The sequence below is a fragment of the Neomonachus schauinslandi genome, chromosome 16, assembly GCF_002201575.2.
Source record: "Neomonachus schauinslandi chromosome 16, ASM220157v2, whole genome shotgun sequence".
Lineage (NCBI taxonomy): Eukaryota > Metazoa > Chordata > Mammalia > Carnivora > Phocidae > Neomonachus > Neomonachus schauinslandi.
In genome coordinates, this window is record NC_058418.1 from 23,900,261 (window position 1) to 23,920,078 (window position 19,818).

Consider the following 19,818-nt stretch of genomic DNA (forward strand, 5'->3'; position numbering starts at 1 on the left):
TGAACCAATTTGATCTTTTTAAAAGTCTGGACCTCCCTATTTACTTTAAAAGCAGTTTAGGAGCACCTGGGTGGCTCAGTTGATAAGCGTCCGACTCTTGATTTCAGCTCAGGTCATGATCTTGGGGTCGTGAGATCGAGCCCCATGTAGGGCTCTGCTTTCAGCGAGGAGTCTGCTTCTCTCTCTCCCTCTCTTCCTCTGCCCCTCCCCCTGCTGGTGCTCCCTCTCTAAAATAAATTAAAAAAAAAAAAAAGCAGTTTAGAAAACAAATTCCCAATTGATCGAATACGTAAATACGAAATTTTTTTTACGTCATAAAAAGCTTAGCAGAAAATTGAGGTGACTCTGTATGTAACCTAGGAGTGTCAAACCCTTTTTATTTTATTATTTTTAAGTTTTTATTTTGATTCTAGTTAGTTAACATACAGTGTAACATTAATTTCAGGTGTACAGTATAGTGATTCAACAGTTCCATACAATACCCGGAGCTCATTACAAGTGCACTTAATCTCCATCATCTATTTCACCCATCCCCCACCCCCCTCCCCTCTGGCAACCATCAGTTTGTTCTCTATAGTTAAGAGTCTGTTTCTTGGTTTGCCTCTCTCTCTTTTTTTCCCCTTTGCTCATTTTGTCAAAAACCTTTTTAAAAAGAAAGAAAAACTAAAACCAAGTTTGGAACGAGATATATTTGACTCTTGAAAGTTTTTATATTATAGTGTTGGTATACTAATGAAAACTCAGGAGAAAATACTTGAAATGAAATATTAAATGGCAAACAAAATACACATAGCTTTTAGAAGTTGATGACAAAAACACTAACAAACAATAGCAAATGGCAATAGGATGTAGGCAATTCGCAGAAGAGCAAATCCAAATGGCCAGTTTGCAAAGATTTTCAGACTCATGAATTGTATGAGAAATGAAAAACAAAAGTGAGATACTATTAGATTGGAAAATCTTTTTTTTTTTTTCTGTGAGAGAGAGCACAAGCAGAGGGGCCGAGGGAGAGGGAGAGAAAGAATCCTAAACAGGTTCCATGCTCAGCACAGAGCCCAACACAGGCCTCGATCTCATGACTCTTGAGACCATGGCCTAAGCCAAAATCAAGAGTCAGCCACTCCATCAACTGAGCCTCCCAGGTGCCCCTGGAAAAACTTTTCAAAGAATGGCGCACTTATATCTAGGAGGAATATGAATTGTTTTAGCCTTTTAAAAAATGCAGTTTGCTATTATTTAGTAAAAAGTACATTTATTGCTGAACTTAATACTACTGGGAATTTAGATTAGATGCAGGCAAACTTCTTCTATAAAGGGCCAAATGGTAAAAATTTTAGGCTTTTGCAGACCATTTAGTTTTTGTCACAACTGCTCAAATCTACATGATATCACTGAATGCGGAGTTAGAAAGAGACATGTTGTAACATGCTGTTGCATGGTATTTCCAATGTACAGATCTATAGATATAAGCCAATTCAAGAGCCTATATAATTAGGAAGTGATGAGTTTTGAATATTTATTACCTTTGTTTTTGATAATTATCCAGTTGTTTTTATAATTTAATTTTCATTTATGTGTTTCATAACCAGCTCCCAGAATTCCTGAAAATTTAACACTTGACTCTCTCCAACCAGTATTAGTTGGTTCTAGCACACTATTGCTGTATCTATGTATAAGGATGTTTTGCAGATTGTTTATGATGGCAAAAATAGAAAACAAATTATATACTCACTGATAGAGGAATAATTGAATAAGTTGTGCTGTATTAAAACCCAGGAATATATAGCAGTCAAAGAAAGAACCATTGCCTTTTTTGATTTCCATGTGTGCTGTCAAATGAGACGAAGAAGAAGCAAAGAATGGTCTATTTCATGACTCCATTTTTATAAAAAAAGCAATGAAAGACTCTTCCTTCATTTATGCATATATGTTTCGTTACATAGATATGGAAAAAGTGTGGTTACCTGGGAATGAGGACAGAAGAGGGCAAGAAGTGAGATAAGGGAAAAAAGGATGATAAAAACAGCATGTATGTTATGACTCCACGTCTGGTAAATTTTATTAATGTTTATAAATATTGCTTAAAGAAATGCTGGAAAGGAATGTACCAAAATGTTAGCGATGCCTGTTTTATGCTGATGGAATGTTGTATTTTTTTTAATCTTAAAAGAAATTATTTTAATTGAGGGAGAAGATCAGAATCCTGTAGGCCTTTCTAAGGATTTAGATTTGTAATAAAATTCCCTATCTCATGAAAGGGCATACTTGGATCAGTGTTCAATAAAATATATCCTGTTATCTATATACCTTCTTCGACTAAACCTTTTCATGTATATCACTGCAAAAAAAACCTTGGTATGTAGTGTCTTGTTTCATAAGACACATGTATAAGCTTTTGAGCTCTGATAATATGTCTGCAGGTAACGTATATATGTGTATGCCTTCATGTTCTCCTAGATTTCAGTTGTTATCTTCCTATTCAGATGGCAGTTCATTATTTGAAATTGCTGTTATTTTCAGAGATTGCAATGCAGGAGTTTCCGTTTCTCTCAGCCCCTCAGGGGGACTGAATTTCCCTATCCTTTGTCTTTTAAGAAACTCACCACTCTAACTGGAGTTACTCTTACTCAAAACCTTATCTTACCTTTCCTACTAATCTGTGAGTCCTGGTAGCCTACTAGATGTATAGTCCAGAGTTTTATGCATACACTGTATGTATTAACTGAATGAATAAATAATGGTATTTTAGTCTATCACCATACATGAAAAAATGATAAAGCTATTTAAGGGTTCATGAAAGTCTTGATTAATAACATTTTTGTATATACCCTATTAAAGGGCTTTCAATCATATAATGAAAAATTGTGTGCCCAAATAATAGACTATTGATACGGTTTTGGTTTGCTGATCTGTTTTCCACCTTGACTTCCCTTTTGAGTCCTCATTTTTATTCTTTTAGTGGTTGCTATTTGAATTACCAGTACTATTTTTTTTTTTTAAAGATTTATTTATTTATTTGAGACAGAGAGAATGAGAGAGAGCACATGAGAGGGGGGAGGGTCAGAGAGAGAAGCAGGCTCCCCGCCGGGCAGGGAGCCTGATGCGGGACTTGATCCTGGGACTCCAGGACCATGACCTGAGCCGAAGGCAGTCGCTTAACCAACTGAGCCACCCAGGCGCCCCACCAGTACTATTTTGTGATTGCTTAAGAGCCTCCCCATAACACTCAGAATTTTGTCGGTATTTTATAGTGCCAAATTCATCAAGTTTGTACCTTTGTTATGCTCTTAGTTTTGTTTTCATCTCATGGAAATTTCTTAGGAAACTCCTTGTTTAATCTCCTAAATAATAACCCTTTTCTCTTTCATGATAAAGCTAAATATTACTCTTCAAGGAACAACTTCTGCCTCTTCTTGCATTGTTCTTTGTCAGTGAATGTCTTTGGCAATAATGTGTTCTGAAATGAAGAGTAGGTTGGCTGTATTTTTCTAATAGCAAGAGAATTGACAGGGAAAAATCAGATCAACATGTTTAAACTCATCTTTACAAATGGAAAAAGATAATTTTTATTTTACTTTGTGATGTTTGAATATAGGAGTAATTTGACTGGGAGAAACAGGAAAAGGAAGAATTCACATTTAAAAACTTCATTTCATTTTGAATTCTAAACATTTATTAGCGTTTTCTCTAATTTTACATATTTTTCATTGTCTTTGGGAATTCATGCTCTATTGATTGCTTTCTCCTCCACATTTTTATTTGTATGAAGCTTTTCAGGTGTCTAATTCTTGGTTAAAATGTTACCATTGATTACTTTTCCTTTGACTCCAGATTTGTGGTACTGTTTGCCATAAATTGTGTGGAACATACTTGTTTAATTTTATGCAGTTACTTCAGAAGCAATACAATGGTGATCACTAAAATGTTAACATTTATCTAGGCAAGCTGTTCTTAATTCACCATGGGCTTTCTTTGAAGATATGAGAAAGTATAAGAAAATATTGATTCTTAGTGAGTTAGGTGATTTTACTTTTATACTTTTCTGCTATGCTTTGAACATCTCTTTTAGCTCTTACTGCATAGGTTTTATTTTCCTGAAAAGTCTGGTTTTCCTTTTGTTTATTTATTGTAGCTTTTACCAAACTCCACTGGTGATTTCATTGAGAAACATTAGATAACAGAATCATTTTAGTCTTTTTTTGGGAGGTGAGAGGCACCTTAGATGTAATAGCACTTTTTTTTTACCCTAAAACCCATGATACAATGTCATTAAAACAATCTTTCAAAATAAACTTGCTTACAATTATTATGGTAGATATACAGGTGGATTTCAGTCTTATATATTCTATTTCAATTTGTATCCATATGCACATGTATTGTTTTAACTAATGAAAGTATATGCAACTTCTGGTGACTTTTTCTTATATAAAGCAAAATATTAGCTTTTCTAATAATAGAATTCTAAATAAAAATAGAAATCTCATTCATCTACAGTCCTTCCACCCCAGCAAAGGTGTCTTCTTTTATTTTTGTATATATGTATTCACAATTTAAAACTTGTGATGATTTGTACCTGATTTTATTTTATTAATTATTGAATGAGCTTCACAGAGAGGTTGTTGATTCCCAGAGCTTAGCACCTAACATGTAAGCAGTGGCCATATTACTTTTTCCAAACTGCCGGGTTGCCCATATACTTATACCTACCCAGAGCTATTGAATGCAGGGAGGCAGAGGGCATGGCTGGGCTGGGCCCTTGCCTCTTGTGCAGAACTCCTGATGCTTTCCTGTCTAGGTTGGTAGGCCTCCCCATTCTACCCCTTGGGACCATTCTGCTTGGTATCATTATGAAGACTCTTTTTTAGAAAATCTCTTCACTCCGGTCATTTCATATTCCTGTTTTGATGCATAAATCATCTCTCTTTCCAACAGAAGATAATGAGATTATTACCTTAATGTATAGATGCTTTCCTTTCTTCCCTCATAATGTTTATTATCTCTCTAAACATAAAGGGATTCCAAATACCTTGGCTTTATACTAGCATACTGGACATAGCACTTTTATGAACATAGTGCTTTAATTTTTTTAGAAAAAGATTCTTAATGCATGCCAACACATTCCCCTTCCAACCCCAGGTAAATTTTAGGGCCACTCTTGTTAGACTATATGACGTATATTACCTGAATCCAGAGGTGGATTTGTTGTGACCTTGAGATTTTATAATTTCTGAATGCTTTTAACAAGAATGAGAGCCAATACTTAGTCTGATGGCTGAAGGTCCAGATGTCTTCCTTTCAGTCAGTAGTTGAAAATGTGCACTAGTCAAGTGAACAATTTTCTGTATCCATTTTGTGGAAAATTATCGTAATTATTGTGTATTCTGTAGCTTTTGAGCAGTATGCTCTGCTAATACCTTCTAGTAGTTTTCATGGCTGAGAAGTAGAAATGGTTTCTGCTTTAGTCAGATAATAAGGCATGAGTTTTATCTACCTAGGAGAAAATGGAGGCTTCAGAATTTCAGTATGAAAAGTATCTGAATATTCATGGAGTGGATGACTTTGGAACATGTCAGCATTATCTTTTTTCCTTGAGGTTTTTGGGATATGATCATTTGACAGAAAATTGCCTGATCATGAGCATAAAGAATAAGGTTTGGATTTCAGGGCATTTAAGTAGATATTTCTCAAAAGGAGCTGAAATGACTGAACTTGTGACTAGCACATAAGTATTACTGGTATTTGAGTTGTTGGGACCAGTATATATATGTGTGTGTGTGTGTGTGTGTGTGTGTGTATGTATATATGTCAGGGGTGAGGGTAGGGGTTCCCATAACATTTAAGACCCTTCTATACTTGTTACAAGGGCACTTTCTTCTCTCTCTTTCCCTCCTAAAAATTTGACCAGGAATACAATGTGGTAGTTCACATATAAAAATGAAAGTTAGATTGCTAAGTAGTGCTTTTTCATTTATTTAGAAGTTTTCTTTGTTTTTCTCAGGGAAAATGATTGAATTTGATGAGTTTTCATTTTTCTTTTAGGCTCAGTTTATGAACCCCTTAAAAGCATTAATCTTCCGAGACCTGATAATGAAACTCTGTGGGATAAATTGGATCATTATTACAGAATTGGTAAGCAAAACTTGAGGAAAACATGTCCTTAGGTAGTTATCATTAGTATTTATTCTGCCTTATATTGCATATATTATGTGCATGATGATATTCTTTCATTTGGATGTTGGGGTAGTTTCATTGCTGAGGCAGCTATATATTCCAATTACATATTGATACTGGGATAAAAGAATTCCAGCAAGTCATCTGTCCCTTGATTAATTTTAAAACCGTCACCAAGTGCTCGCTTCAGCAGCACATATACTAAAACCGTCACCAATTTTCTCTGTGTCCTTTTAGCCCTCCTAAACATTGCCAGATTTGAGAACTAGAGGCTGTTTCTCGATTACTACTTAATAAAGATTTTGTAGTATTCCTCACTCATTTACCTATACATGGTTCCCAAGTAGTCCTAAGCCTTTATTATTATTTTTTTTTATTTTTTATTTTTAATTTTATTACGTTATGTTAGTCACCATACAATACATCATTAGTTTTTGATGTGGTGATCCACGATCCGTTGTTTTCCTATAACACCCAGTGCTCCATGCAGTACGTGCCCTCCTTGATACCCATCACCGAGCTAACCAATCCTCCCTCCCCTCTAAAACCCTCCCCCCTCCCCTCTAAAACCCTGCTTGTTTCTCAGGTCCATAGTCTCTCATGGTTCATCTCTCCCTCCAATTCCACCCCCCCCATTTTTCCCTTCCTTCTCCTAATGTCCTCCATGCTATTCCTTATGTTCCACAAATAAGTGAAACCATATGATAATTGACTTTCTCTGCTTGACTTATTTCACTTAGCATAATCTCCTCCAGTCCCATCCATGTTGTTGTAAAAGTTGGGTATTCATCCTTTCTGATGGCTCAGTAATATTCCATTGTATATATGGACCACATCTTCTTTATCCATTTGTCTGTTGAAGGGCATTTCGGTTCTTTCCACAGTTTGGCTATTGCGGACATTGCTGCTATGAACATTGGGGTGCATATGGCCCTTCTTTTCACTACATCTGTGTCTTTGGGGTAAATACCCAGAAGTGCAATTGCTCGGTCATAGAGTAGCTCTATTTTTAAATTTTTGAGGCACCTCCACACTGTTTTCCAAAGTGGCTGTACCAACTTGCATTCCCACCAACAGTGTAAGAGGGTTCCCCTTTCTCCACAACCTCTCCAACATTTGTTGTTTCTCTCCCTGTCCACTTCTTAAGCCTTTAAATCTATTTCTAATTCACTGAGATACAAGAGATAATCTCAAGTTACTCTTACTAATAACAGGTCCCTATTCTATTTGTTATTGTTTGTTTTGCCAAGAGCAGCAGATTTTGTTTTATAATGTGAGTAATTGACTTGAGATATGTATACACAGGACTCCTCTTTGTTCATCAGACTGTAAGTTAGAAAAGCCTATTAATTTTTGCCAGTTTGCTTCTTGTGCCATTTATATGGTCTTGTATGGCAAATAATATAAAATTTAATTTATTTCTCCTCTAAGATAAGGATTTTTTTGTTGTTTGTGTTAACCTCATGTAAAACCTTAATTCATCTTATTTTGGTCACAATTCTGGAATATATTCTTATGTGTCCCTTTTATTATCATTGTGGCCATAACTAGGTAAAGAAATTTAAATACCTTTTTGAAGAAATGTCAGTTGCTTACTTCAGACTATAAGGACCAATTCTTTACTTGGGGAAAAAGGATAAAGGCCCTGGTATTCAGAAAAAAAATGGTAATGATAACATTAGTTTTGTCTGAGAAAAAAAAATTTAATTCTTTAATCTCTTTGAAGGAGCAGAGTGTTTTAGGTCCTTAAAAAACTAAAAGAAGGTGTCATATGTCAATCTAGATGAGAGTAATTTAATGTATTTTGTGGAAAAACATTTATAGCTAGGAATAAAATAGGTTTTAAGAAATGTAATTTTGGTGGGTGTATTTTTATATTTTAAGACTCTTTTATAAAAGGTAATAAAGCATTAATTTCAGACTTCTTCTATTTAAGTAAAATGTTCTCCAAATATTTATGTACTTATTTTCATGTCATATAAGGATGGGTTTGATTTTGAAATGTTAAACATATCTCTAGCCTGTATAATATAATATGTAAAGTAAAATGAATACATTCCTCTGAAGACAAGACACAAGTTAGTCATCAGTGGAAAACAAGATTCAGGTTTATTTAGCAGTTGAGTTGGCTTTGGATTTAGCGACTAATGCCACTCTTTGGTGTATATTTGCTTTGTTTCCCTATTGAACTTGTTGAAAATATGCGTCTTTTTATTGGTCTTTTTTTTTTTTTTCTGTACCTAATGTTACCTTACAATACTACCGTTAGGTAGGATATGCTAAAAGGTTTTTAATTGCTAGTTAGCTTGGTCCTTTCCTCAAAAGTGGAAATACCCTTCCTTCAGGGTGGATTCCCACTTAAAGTGGAGTGACCTACATGAAGCAGTTTTTGCCTGCTAAAAAGTTGCATATTATAGGTAAATTTAGGAACAATAGAATTGTCAGAAGTAGGATGAAGAAACTAAAGATTAAGATCTTCAGCCCAAGGAAAATGGATGGCTGTACAATTCATTCTTTTTCTTGTGTTCCATTCCAGTCAAATCAACATTGCTACTGTATCAAAGTCCAACCACAGGTCTCTTTCCCACTAAAACATGTGGTGATGATCAGAAGGCAAAAATCCAGGACAGTCTGTACTGCGCTGCTGGGGCCTGGGCTTTGGCTCTTGCATACAGGTAAGCTGGTGTGTGCTCTTCTAGTACCTTTCAGTCTGGGTAATAGGATTTTGTTAGCCCAAGACAAATTGGGCGGCTCTCTTTTGGCTCTGCTGCTGATTCACAATGTGATCTGTAGCTGCTCACATCTCTTTTTAGGCCTCTAAACATTTAAATTTTCCTAAGGGCTTACACAAGACTAGTTCTAACATTTTATGACTTTGTCACCAAAATTTTTTCATCTCTAGGTATTTAAATCATCATTCATCTTTGGCAGAATGATCTCCCCATTCTCCTTGAGTTGGTTGCTTTCAGTCAGAGGGACTTGAAGGCTGATTGAATTTTGCAGATGATAAAACTGGGGCCCAGGTAGTTAACAGATATATCCAAAGTTACACAACTAGTTAATGATAGAGCAGGGCTAGGGCCCATTCTACCCTACCCCAGTTTAGTGTTTTAGCCCCTACAATTTCACTGAGGTATCACTTGTTAAATCAGGGTGTAAATCAAATAATTATTTTATAAAGTAAAAAAAAGAAAATCCCTTCAGAATACAAAATATCTTCTTACTTTATTTTGTTATATATGGAAAACATTCAACGTGTGTCCTGACTCATAGTCTGTGGTAATACATTTTAACTGTTATTAAGATTAGGTTTCTGAATATTAATTTTCTGAAGGTGAGACATATGCATATACTTCTGATTTGAAAATTGTATCTTTCACATGAACATGATTCCTCTGTCTTAAATTATTGATGTGTTGCATTTGTAAAAGGAAATCAAATGCTGAGATAATATGAAGTAATCACCTTTAACACAGTCGTTTGCTTATCTACAAGCATTTCTTTACATATTCTATGTTAGCACAGTAAAGCTTCAATGAGTGTCAAACTACTACTGGTCTTAAGACAAAAAAAAAAAAAGTATAGAGGACAGCAGTAGTACCTTAACCAAGTGGTCAAGCTAGTAATGGAACAGTAGGTGCTTCACTGTGATATAGTGGTAAATGCACATCATGCAAGTTGACTTCTTACCATAATGATAAAACAGATCTACCTGTGAATAAACAATCAGATAATGCCAAATTGTTGCTACTTATAAGACAACTTGCCTGGACTCTAAAAATGTAGCTATCAGAGTAGATTAGAAAATAAATATGAGATGGCGGAGGAGTAGGGGACCATATTTCATCCGGTCCCCTGAACTAAGCTGGATATCTACCAGACCACTCTGAACACCCACGAAATCAGCCTGAAATGTAAGATGATATATCTGGATCTCTACAAACAGAATATCTCCGGCGGTTGGTCTCAAGGTATGGAGCGGGGAGCCATGATTCTGTGGGCAGATTTAGGAAGATAAATGGAAGGGGGAGGGAGCCTCTGGGATCCTGCTCTGCGGGAGCGCAAAAGCATCCTGTGCTGGGGACCAGGCACAGACTCGCAGACCAGTAGCGGCAGGGAAAGGACTTTAGGGCAGTCCCCCAGACTCAAACCTGGAGCCGCGGGGTGTGCGTGTGAAGTGGGGGCGGCTTGCAGTTTTATAGCACAAAGGGCAGAGACGTGCCTGGACCTGGCACTGGAAGCACTGCTGTGGGGCGCACAACCCAGTAGGCTGCGGTTTTAGCTGCACAGACAGAAACGGAGACAGTGTGGCCTGGAGAGCTCAGTGGAGAGCAGACTGTGATCTCTCTGTTCTGAGAGAGAGGTTTGGATACAATCACTTCTGCTCTGACACTTGAAAGAGATGCGGAACGCCGGTGGGGAAAGCCCCAGGAGAACAAAAGCTCCCCAAAACCGGTTCTCACTGAGCCCATCCCTCAGGGCAACTCTCCCCAAGCAGGGCTTTCTGAGTAACAGTGCAGCAGACCCCTTCCCCAGAAGACAGGCTGGAAGAACAAGAGGCCGAGAACCCTAAGGTCCCTATAAAACAGGTGCATCTTGCTTGGGTTGTGGTCAGTAATTTGGACTCTACATTCCCTTGACCACCCTCAACAGAATGACTAAGAGGGGGAACCCCCAACATAGGAAAGATTCAGAGACTGTGACCTCTGACACAGAACTAATGGATATGGATATAAGCAAGATGTTGGAAATAGACTCCAGGGTAACAGTTATGAAGACAAGAGCTAGGATGGAGAAGACCATTAATGGCAAAATAGATTCTCTAAGGGCAGAAATGAAAGCTAATCAGGCAGAACTTAAAAATCCTAACAATGAGATCCAATCTAATCTAGATACTCTAAGAGCTAGGGTAAATGAGACAGAAGAGTGAATTAGTGATCTAGAAGACAAACTGATAGAAAAGAAGGAACAGGAGGAGGCCTGGAACAAACAGCTGAAAAGAGAATTAGAGAAATAAATGACAGCATGAAATGTTCCAGTGTCAGAATTATTAGGATCCTTGAGGGGGTGGAGAGAGAGAGAGGACTAGAAGATGTATTTGAGCAAATCATAGCTGAGAAATTCTCTAATCTGGGGAATGAAACAAGCATTCATGTCCTAGAGGCAGAGAGGACCGCTCTCAAGATCAAGGAAAACAGAGCAATGCCCCAGTGTGTAGTAGTAAAACTCGCAAATCTCAGAACCAAGGAAACCATCTTAAGGGCAGTTAGGGGGAAGAGATTCCTTATGTAGTGGAAGGAACATCAGAATAATGTCAGACCAGTCCACAGAGACCTGGCAAGCCAGAAAGGGCTGGCAAGACATATTCAGGGTACTAAATGAGAAGAACATGCAGCCAATAATACTTTATCTGGCAAGGCTGTCATTCAGAATGGATGGAGAGATACAGAGCTTCCAGGACTGGCAGAAACTGAAAGAATATGTGGCCACTGAGCCGGCCCTCCAAGAAATATTAAGGGGGATTCTATAAAAGGGGAAAGACCCCAAGAGTGATATAGAACAGAAATTTACAGAGACGATCTGTAGAAGCAAGGATTTCACAGGCAACATTATGACAATAAAATCATATCTTTCAATAAGCACTCTCAATGCAAATGGCCTAAATGCTCCCATAAAACTGCACAAGGTTGCAGATTGGATAAAAAGACAGGACTCATCCATACGCTGTCTACAAGAGGCTCATTTTGAAACTAAAGATACATCCAGACTGAAAGTGAAGGGATGGAGATTCATCTTCCATGCCAGCAGACCTCAAAAGAAAGCTGGAGTAGCAATTCTTATATCAGACAAATTAGATTTTAAACTAAAGTCTGTAATTAGAGACACAGAAGGACACTATATCATTCTTAATGGGTCTATCCAACAAGAAGATCTAACAGTTGTAAATATCTATGCCCCCAATGTGGGAGCAGCCATCTACATAAGCCAACTGTTAACCAAAATAAAGAGTCATATTGATAATAATACGTTAATTGTATGAGACCTCAATACTCCACTCTCAGCAATGGACAGATCATCTAAGCAGAAAATCAACAAAGAAACAAGAGCTTTGAATGACACATTGGACCAGATGGACCTCATAGATATATATATAGAACAATCCACCCTAAAACAACAGAATACTCATTCTTCTCGAGTGCACATGGAACTTTCTCCAGAACAGACCAATACTGGGTCACAATTCAGGCCTCAGCTGATATCAAAAGATTGAGATTATTCCCTGCATATTCTTAGACCACAATGCTTTGAAAGTGGAACTCAATCACAAGAAAAAGATAGGAAGACATTCAGATACTTGGAAGCTAAAGATCATCCTGCTCAAGAATGTTTGGATCAACTAGGAAATCAAAGAAGAACTTAAACAATTCATGGAAACCAATGAGAACGAAAACACATTGGTCCAAAACCTATGGGATATGGCAAAGGCGGTCCTAAGGGGGAAATACATAGCCATCCAAGCCTCACTGAAAAAAATAGAAAAATACCGAATACACAAACTATCTTTACGTCTTAAAGAATGGGGAATGAACAACAAATTAAGCCTAACTCATCCATGAGAAGGGAAATAACCAAGATTAGAGCAGAGATCAATGAATTAGAAACCACAAATACAATAGAACACATCAATGAAACTAGAAGTTGTTCTTTGAAAGAATTAGTAAGATTGATAAACCATTGGCCAGACTTATCCAAAAGAAAAGAGAAAGGACCCAAATTAATAAAATTATGAATGAAATGGGAGAGATCACAACTAACACCAAGGAAATAGAAATAATTATTAGAAATTATTATCAACAACTATATGCTCATAAATTAAGCAACCTGAAAGAAATGGGTGCCTTCCTAGAAACCTATAAACTACCAAGACTGAAACAGGAAGAAATTGACAACCTGAATAGACCAGTAACCAGTAATGAGAATTAAGCATTGATCAAAAACCTACCAAAAAACAAGAGTCCAGGACCTGATGTATTCCCTGGTAATTCTAACAACATTCAAAGAAGAAATAATACCTATTCTCCTGAAGTTATTTCAAAAAATAGAAACAGAAGGAAAAAGCCCAGAGTCATTCTATGAGGCCAGCATTACCTTGATCCCCAAACCAGGCAAAGACCCCTTCAAAAAGGAGAATTTCAGACCCATATCCTTGATGAATATGGATGCCAGAATTCTCAGCAAGATCAAAGCTAATAGGAGCCAGCAGTACATTAAAAGGATTATCCACCACAACCAGGTGGAATTTATCCCTGGGATGCAAGGGTGGTTCAACATTTGCAAATCAAACGATGTGCTAGAACACTTTAATAAGAAGAGAGAGAAGAACCATATGGTCCTCTCGATGCAGAAGAAGCATTTGACAGAATACAGCATCCTTTCCTTATTAAAACTCTTCGGAGTGTAGGGATAGAGGGAACATAACTCAATATCATAAAAGCCATGTATGAAAAGCCCACAGCAAATATCATTTTCAACGGTGAAACATTGAGAGTCTTTCCCTTAAGATTAGGAACACGTCAAGGATGCCCACTCTCACCACTGTTGTTCAGCATAGTACTAGAAGTCCTAGCAACATCAACCAGACAACAAAAAGAAATAAAAGGTATTCATATTGGCAAAGAAGAAGTCAAACTCTCTCTCTTCACAGATGACATGATACTTTATGTGGAAAACCCAAAAGACTCCACCCCCAAATTACTAGAACCCATACAGCAATTCAGTAATGTGGCAGGATGCAGAATCAATACACAGAAATCAGTTGCTTTCTTATACACCAACAATGTTACTGCAGGAAAAGAAATTAGGAAATCAATTCCATTTACAATAGCACCAAAAACCATAAGATATCTTGGAATAAGTCTAGCCAAAGAGGTAAAGGATCTATACTCTACTAACTACAGAACACTTATGAAAGAAATTGAAGAATATTCAAAAAGATGGAAAAATATTGTATGCTCATGGATCAGAATAATAAACATTGTTAAAATGTTTATGCTGCCCAGAGCAATCTATACCTTCAGTGCCATCCCAATCAAAATACCAATGGCATTTTTCAAAGTGCTGGAATAAACAGTCCTAAAATTTGTATGGAACCAGAAAAGACCCCGAATCACCAAGGAAATGTTGAAAAAGAAAAACATCGCTGGGGACATCACATTGCCTGATTTTAAGCTATATTACAAAGCTGTGATCATCAAGACAGCATGGTACTGGCACAAAAACAGACACATAGACCAATGGAACAGAATAGAGAGCCCAGATATGGACCTTCAACTCTTGTTAAATAATCTTCGACAAAGAAGGAAAAAATATGCAATGGAAAAAAGCCTCTTTAATAAATGACGCTGGGAAAATTGGACAGCTATATACAGAAGAATGAAACTCGACCATTCTCTTACACCATACACAAAGATAAACTCAAAATGGATGAAAGACCTCAATGTGAGGCAGGAACCCATCAAAATCCTAGAGGAAAACATCAAAATCCTAGAGGAAAACATAGGTAGGAACCTCTTCAACATCGGCCACAGCAACTTCTTTCAAGATACATCTCCAAAGGCAAGGGAAACAAAAGCAAAAATGAACTATTAGGACTTCATCAAGATAAAAAGCTTCTGCACAGCAAAGGAAACAATGAACAAAACAAAGAGGCAACCCACGAAATGGGAGAAGATATTTGCCAAAGACACTACAAAGGGCTGATTTCAAGATCTGTAAAGATCAACACCCAAAAAACAAATAATCAAGTTTAAAAATGGGCAGAAGTCATGACCAGTCACTTTTCCAAAGAAGACATACCAATGGCTAACAGACACATGAAAAAATGTTCATCATCATTCACCATCAGGGAAATTCAAATCAAATCCATATTGAGATACCATCTTACACCAGTTAGAATGGCAAAAATTGACAAGGCAAGAAACGACAAATGTTGGAGAAGTTGTGGAGAAAGGGGAACCCTCTTGCACTGTTGGTGGGAATGCAAGTTGCTACAGCCACTTTGGAAAACAGTGTGGAAGTTCTTCAAAAAATTAAAAATTGAGTTACCCTATCACCCATCAATTGCACTACTGGGTATTTACCCCAAAGACACAGATGTAGTGAAAAGAAGGGCCACATGCACCCCAATGTTCATAGCAGCAATGTCCACAATAGCTAAACTGTGGAAAGAGCTGAGATGCCCTTCAACAGATGAATGGTTAAAGAAGATGTGGTTCATATATACAATGGAATCTTACTCAGCCATCAGAAAGGATGAATACCCAATGTTTGCATCAACATGGATGGAACTGGAAGAGATTATGCTAAATGAAGTAAGTTAAGCAGAGAAAGTGAATTATCATACGGTTTCACTTATTTGTGGAACATAAGGAATAGCATGGAGGACTTTAGGAGAAGGAAGTGAAAAATGAAGTGGGGGGACATCAGAGGGGGAGATGAACTATGAGAGACTATGGACTCTGAGAAATGAACTGATGGTTTTAGAGGGGGGTGGGGTGGGGGGTATGAGTTAGCCCAGTGATGGGTTTTAGCGAGGGCATGTACTGCATGGAGCACTGGGTGTTATACGAAAATAATGAATCATGGATCACTACATCAAAAACTAATGATTTAGTGTATGGTGACTAACATAACATAGTAATAAAAAAGTGAAGACAAAATGAAGGCTTTTTCAGAAAAAAAAAATAAGTATGAATATAAGTGGAGTAAGAAAGACTAAAGAAATATGACAACCAGGAGGTTGGTAGAGTGAATGATCCTTAAGTCACTATGGCTCACAGACTCTCCAAGATAATAGCCACCTCAATGAAATTAACTCTGAAAACGACCTGATTACTGACAGAACAGACTTTACACAGTTAATTGTGGAGAGGAGGCCACATCGAAAAGAGTGGAAAGAGTAGAAACATGATTGGGAGCCAAAACCCTGTGAGACGAACTACATAGGAGAGGGACACCATGAACACAGAGAAGTGAGAGGATCAGACTCCACACCAGGCACCCTAGGCACAGGAGACCCACAGTGGGAAGATGAGTCTCATATCATTGGGCTTTGAAAACCAGTGGAACTTAACTTATGCCGTTTTTATAATCAGCAGGGTTTAATTTTCTTCTTAAAAATTAGTAGGTTTTGCTCTGGAAGAGCTGGAGGGTGATAGGAAACCAAGTTCCTGCCTTTAAAGATTCAGCATAAGTAACATGTTCGAAATACAGTATAGAAGGAATTGTTTGAAAAGCTTGTGGGGTGTTCATAAAGAGATTTATTTATTAATGTCAGAACAGGTGCTGGAGGGGCATGGATCTTTAAGAGACTTCTCCAAGAACAAAATAGGTGGCAGGTGCTATTTCTTTCCCCCTACACAACCTAGGAAGTGGGACACATGGAGAACCAGCACAAACACTCTCCACTTACCTTGCTAGCACCAAGTGCCCTGCCTTGCCCTTGTGTTCTCCTGGGGATCTGTCCCGTCCAACCAGCTGCATTTGGCAGGCATGTCTCCAAAACACCTCCTGCTCCAACATACCCTACAAGTACTTCTTGCAGGGACTGGCACTATTTTACAGTGTCTCCTGCCCTGGAGAGTGGGGAAGATAACCACATACCCTAGGAGTCCACAGTCCCTGCAGCTAGCAGCACAGAGACAGTGCCTTGCCAATCATGAGACTGCAGCCTTGGCAGACAGACTGGGCGCAGGCATCTGGCTTGACTGCCAGCCTCAATCACTAATGAAAACCTGTCAGGGGACAAGGAAGGAAGACCAAACTGCAGGTCAGTGCGACCAGCCCCAGCAGGTGGGCTGAGGGCAGGTATCTGGTCTGATAGATGACACTATTCCAATAGAACTCCAATGCAGCTGCACACTGGGCCTTTAACAGTACAGAGGCAAAACCCTACTTGGTGCATCCAGAAAGGCAAAGTGGGCCATTGCAACCAATAGTACTGAACGCAAATACAGCTCAGCCATAATAGTAGGGCACATGCAACTCACTTACGAGACACCTCTAAATAAATCACCTGATTTTGGTGAATAGGGGGCATTGTGCTGTAGGGCATTGCAGGACCTTTTCTTCATAAGGCCACTATTTTCAGGAGCAGGAGATGTAGCTGACTTTTCTAATACATGGATACAAACAGAGTTAGACAAAATGAGGAGATAGAGAAATATAACCCAAATGAAAGAATAGGAAAACAACCACAACAATAAAGCTAAAGAAATGGAAATAAGCAATATGTCTGATAAAGAATTCAAAGTAATGGTCATAAAGATACTTCCTGGACTTGAGAAAAGAGTGGAGGCTTTCAGTGAGGCCTTCATCAAAAAGAAAATATAAAAAAGAACCAGTCAGAAATGAAGATGTCAATAATTGAAATAAAAAATACAGTGAAGGGAATCCATAGATTAGAGGAGGAAGAAGAATGCATCAGCAACCTGGAAGACAGGGTAAAGGAAAGCAACTTGGCTGAACAGCAAAAAGAAAAAAAGTGTAATAAAAAAATGATAGTAAGTTAAGGGATTTCAGCAACATGATCACATGTGATACAGTCACATTATAGGGATCCTAGGAGAAGAGAGAGAAAAGGGGCAGAAAATTTATTTGAAGAAATAAAATGAAAAACTTCCCAAATCTGGGGAAGAAAACACATCCAGATTTGGGAATCACAGAGAGCCCCAAGTGAAACTAACCTGAAGAGGTCCACACCAAGTCACATAAATAAAATGGCAAAAAGTAGTGACTGAGAATTTCAAAGGTAGCAAGAGAAAATAAAACAATTACAAATAAGGGAAACCTCATAAGGCTATCAGCTGATTTTTCAACAGAACTTTTGCTGGCTGACAGGGGACTCAGAATCAGAAATGAAGACGTAACAACCAATACTACAAAAATAAAAGAGATTATATTGAAGTATGTTCCCTCTAAAACTACTTTGTTGACAGCTTTTATCATGAATGGATATTGTACTTCTTCAGATGCTTTTTCTGCATCTATTGAGATGATCATATAGTTTTTATCCATTCTCTTGTTAATGAGATGTATCACATTAATTGATTTGGAAATATTGAACCACTCTTGCCTCCCTGGAATATATCCCACTTGATCATCGTGAATGTTTCTTTTTTTTTGTTGAATGTATAGTTGGATTCAGTTTGCTAATATTTTCTTGAGGATTCTTGCAACTGTGTTCATCAGAGATATTGGCCTGTAATTTTATTCCTTTTAGTGTTTTATCTGGGTTTGGTATTAGGGTACTGCTGGCCTCATAGAATGAATTTGGAAGCTTTCCTTCATTTCTATTTTTTGGAATAGTTTGAGAAGAATAAGTATTAACTGTTCTTTAAATGTCTGGTAGAATTCATCTTTGAAAGCCATCTGGTCCTGGAATTTATTGTTGGGAGTTTTTTGATTACTCAGTTCCATTGCTAGTAATTGGTCTGTTCAAATTTTCTACTTCTCCTGCTTCAGTTTTTTTATGTTTTGTGTTTCTAAGAATTTATCCATTTGTTCTAGGTTGTTCAATTTGTTGGCATATAGTTTTTATAATATTCTCTTAAAATCTGTTTTTTTTGAGTCTCACTAAAGATTTACCTGCTTTCTTGAGATTTACAAAGAACCATCTCCTGGTTTCATTAATCTATTGGGGTTTTTTTTTTTTTTTTTTTTTTTTTTTCTTTTTTTTTTTTTTTAGTCTTTTTTATTTATTTTTATTCTTGTCTTTACTATTTCTTCTACTGGCTTTCTTTGTTCTATGTTTTCTAGCTCCTTTAGTTGTAAGATTAGGTTGTTTATTTGAAATTTTTCTTTTATTTTTTATTATGTTATGTTAATCACCATACATTACATCATTCGTTTTTGATGTAGTGTTCCATGATTCATCGTTTGCTTCTAACACCCAGTGTTCTATTCAGTACATGCCCTCTTTAATACCCATCACCATGCTGACCCATTCCCCCCACCCCCATCCCCTCTAGAACCCTCAGTTTGTTTTTCAGAGTCCATCGTCTCTCATGGTTCATCTTCCCCTCCGATTTACCCCCTTCATTCTTCCCCTCCTGCTATCTTCTTCTTTTTTTTCCTTAACATATATTGCATTATTTCTTTCAGATGTGCAGATCTGTGATTCAACAGTCTTGCACAATTCACAGCACTCACCATAGCACATACCCTCCCCAGTGCCTATCACCCAGCCACCCCATATCTCCCACCCCCCCACTCCAGCAACCCTCAGTTTGTTTCCTACGATTAAGAATTCCTCATATCAGTGAGATCATATGATACATGTCTTTCTCTGATTGACTTACTTCGCTCAGCATAACACCCTCCAGTTCCGTCCACGTTGTTGCAAATGGCAAGATCTCATTCCTTTTGATGGTACATAATTTTCCATTGTATATATATATACTACATCTTCTTTATCCATTCATCTGTCGATGGACATCTTGGCTCTTTCCACAGTTTGGCTATTGTGGACATTGCCACTATAAACATCGGGGTGCACATACCCCTTCGGAACGATAGGGATTGCTTTAAATGTGTAGAGTGCTCTAGGTAGCATTGACATCTTCCCAATATTTGTTCTTCCAATCCATG

The 19,818-nt window shown here is 37.6% G+C and overlaps 1 protein-coding gene across 3 annotated transcripts in view; it reads left to right on the top strand.

Moving 5' to 3' along the window:
* PHKB (phosphorylase kinase regulatory subunit beta) overlaps window positions 1–19,818 on the top strand; it is a 300,058-nt gene that overhangs the window by 50,924 nt on the left and 229,316 nt on the right. For all 3 annotated transcript variants that reach the window (XM_021705835.2, XM_021705837.2, XM_021705836.2), the window contains 2 exons: window positions 6,040–6,129; window positions 8,708–8,846. In XM_021705835.2, the coding sequence (XP_021561510.1) occupies window positions 6,040–6,129; window positions 8,708–8,846 (229 nt within the window). The remainder of the gene's footprint in view (window positions 1–6,039; window positions 6,130–8,707; window positions 8,847–19,818) is intronic.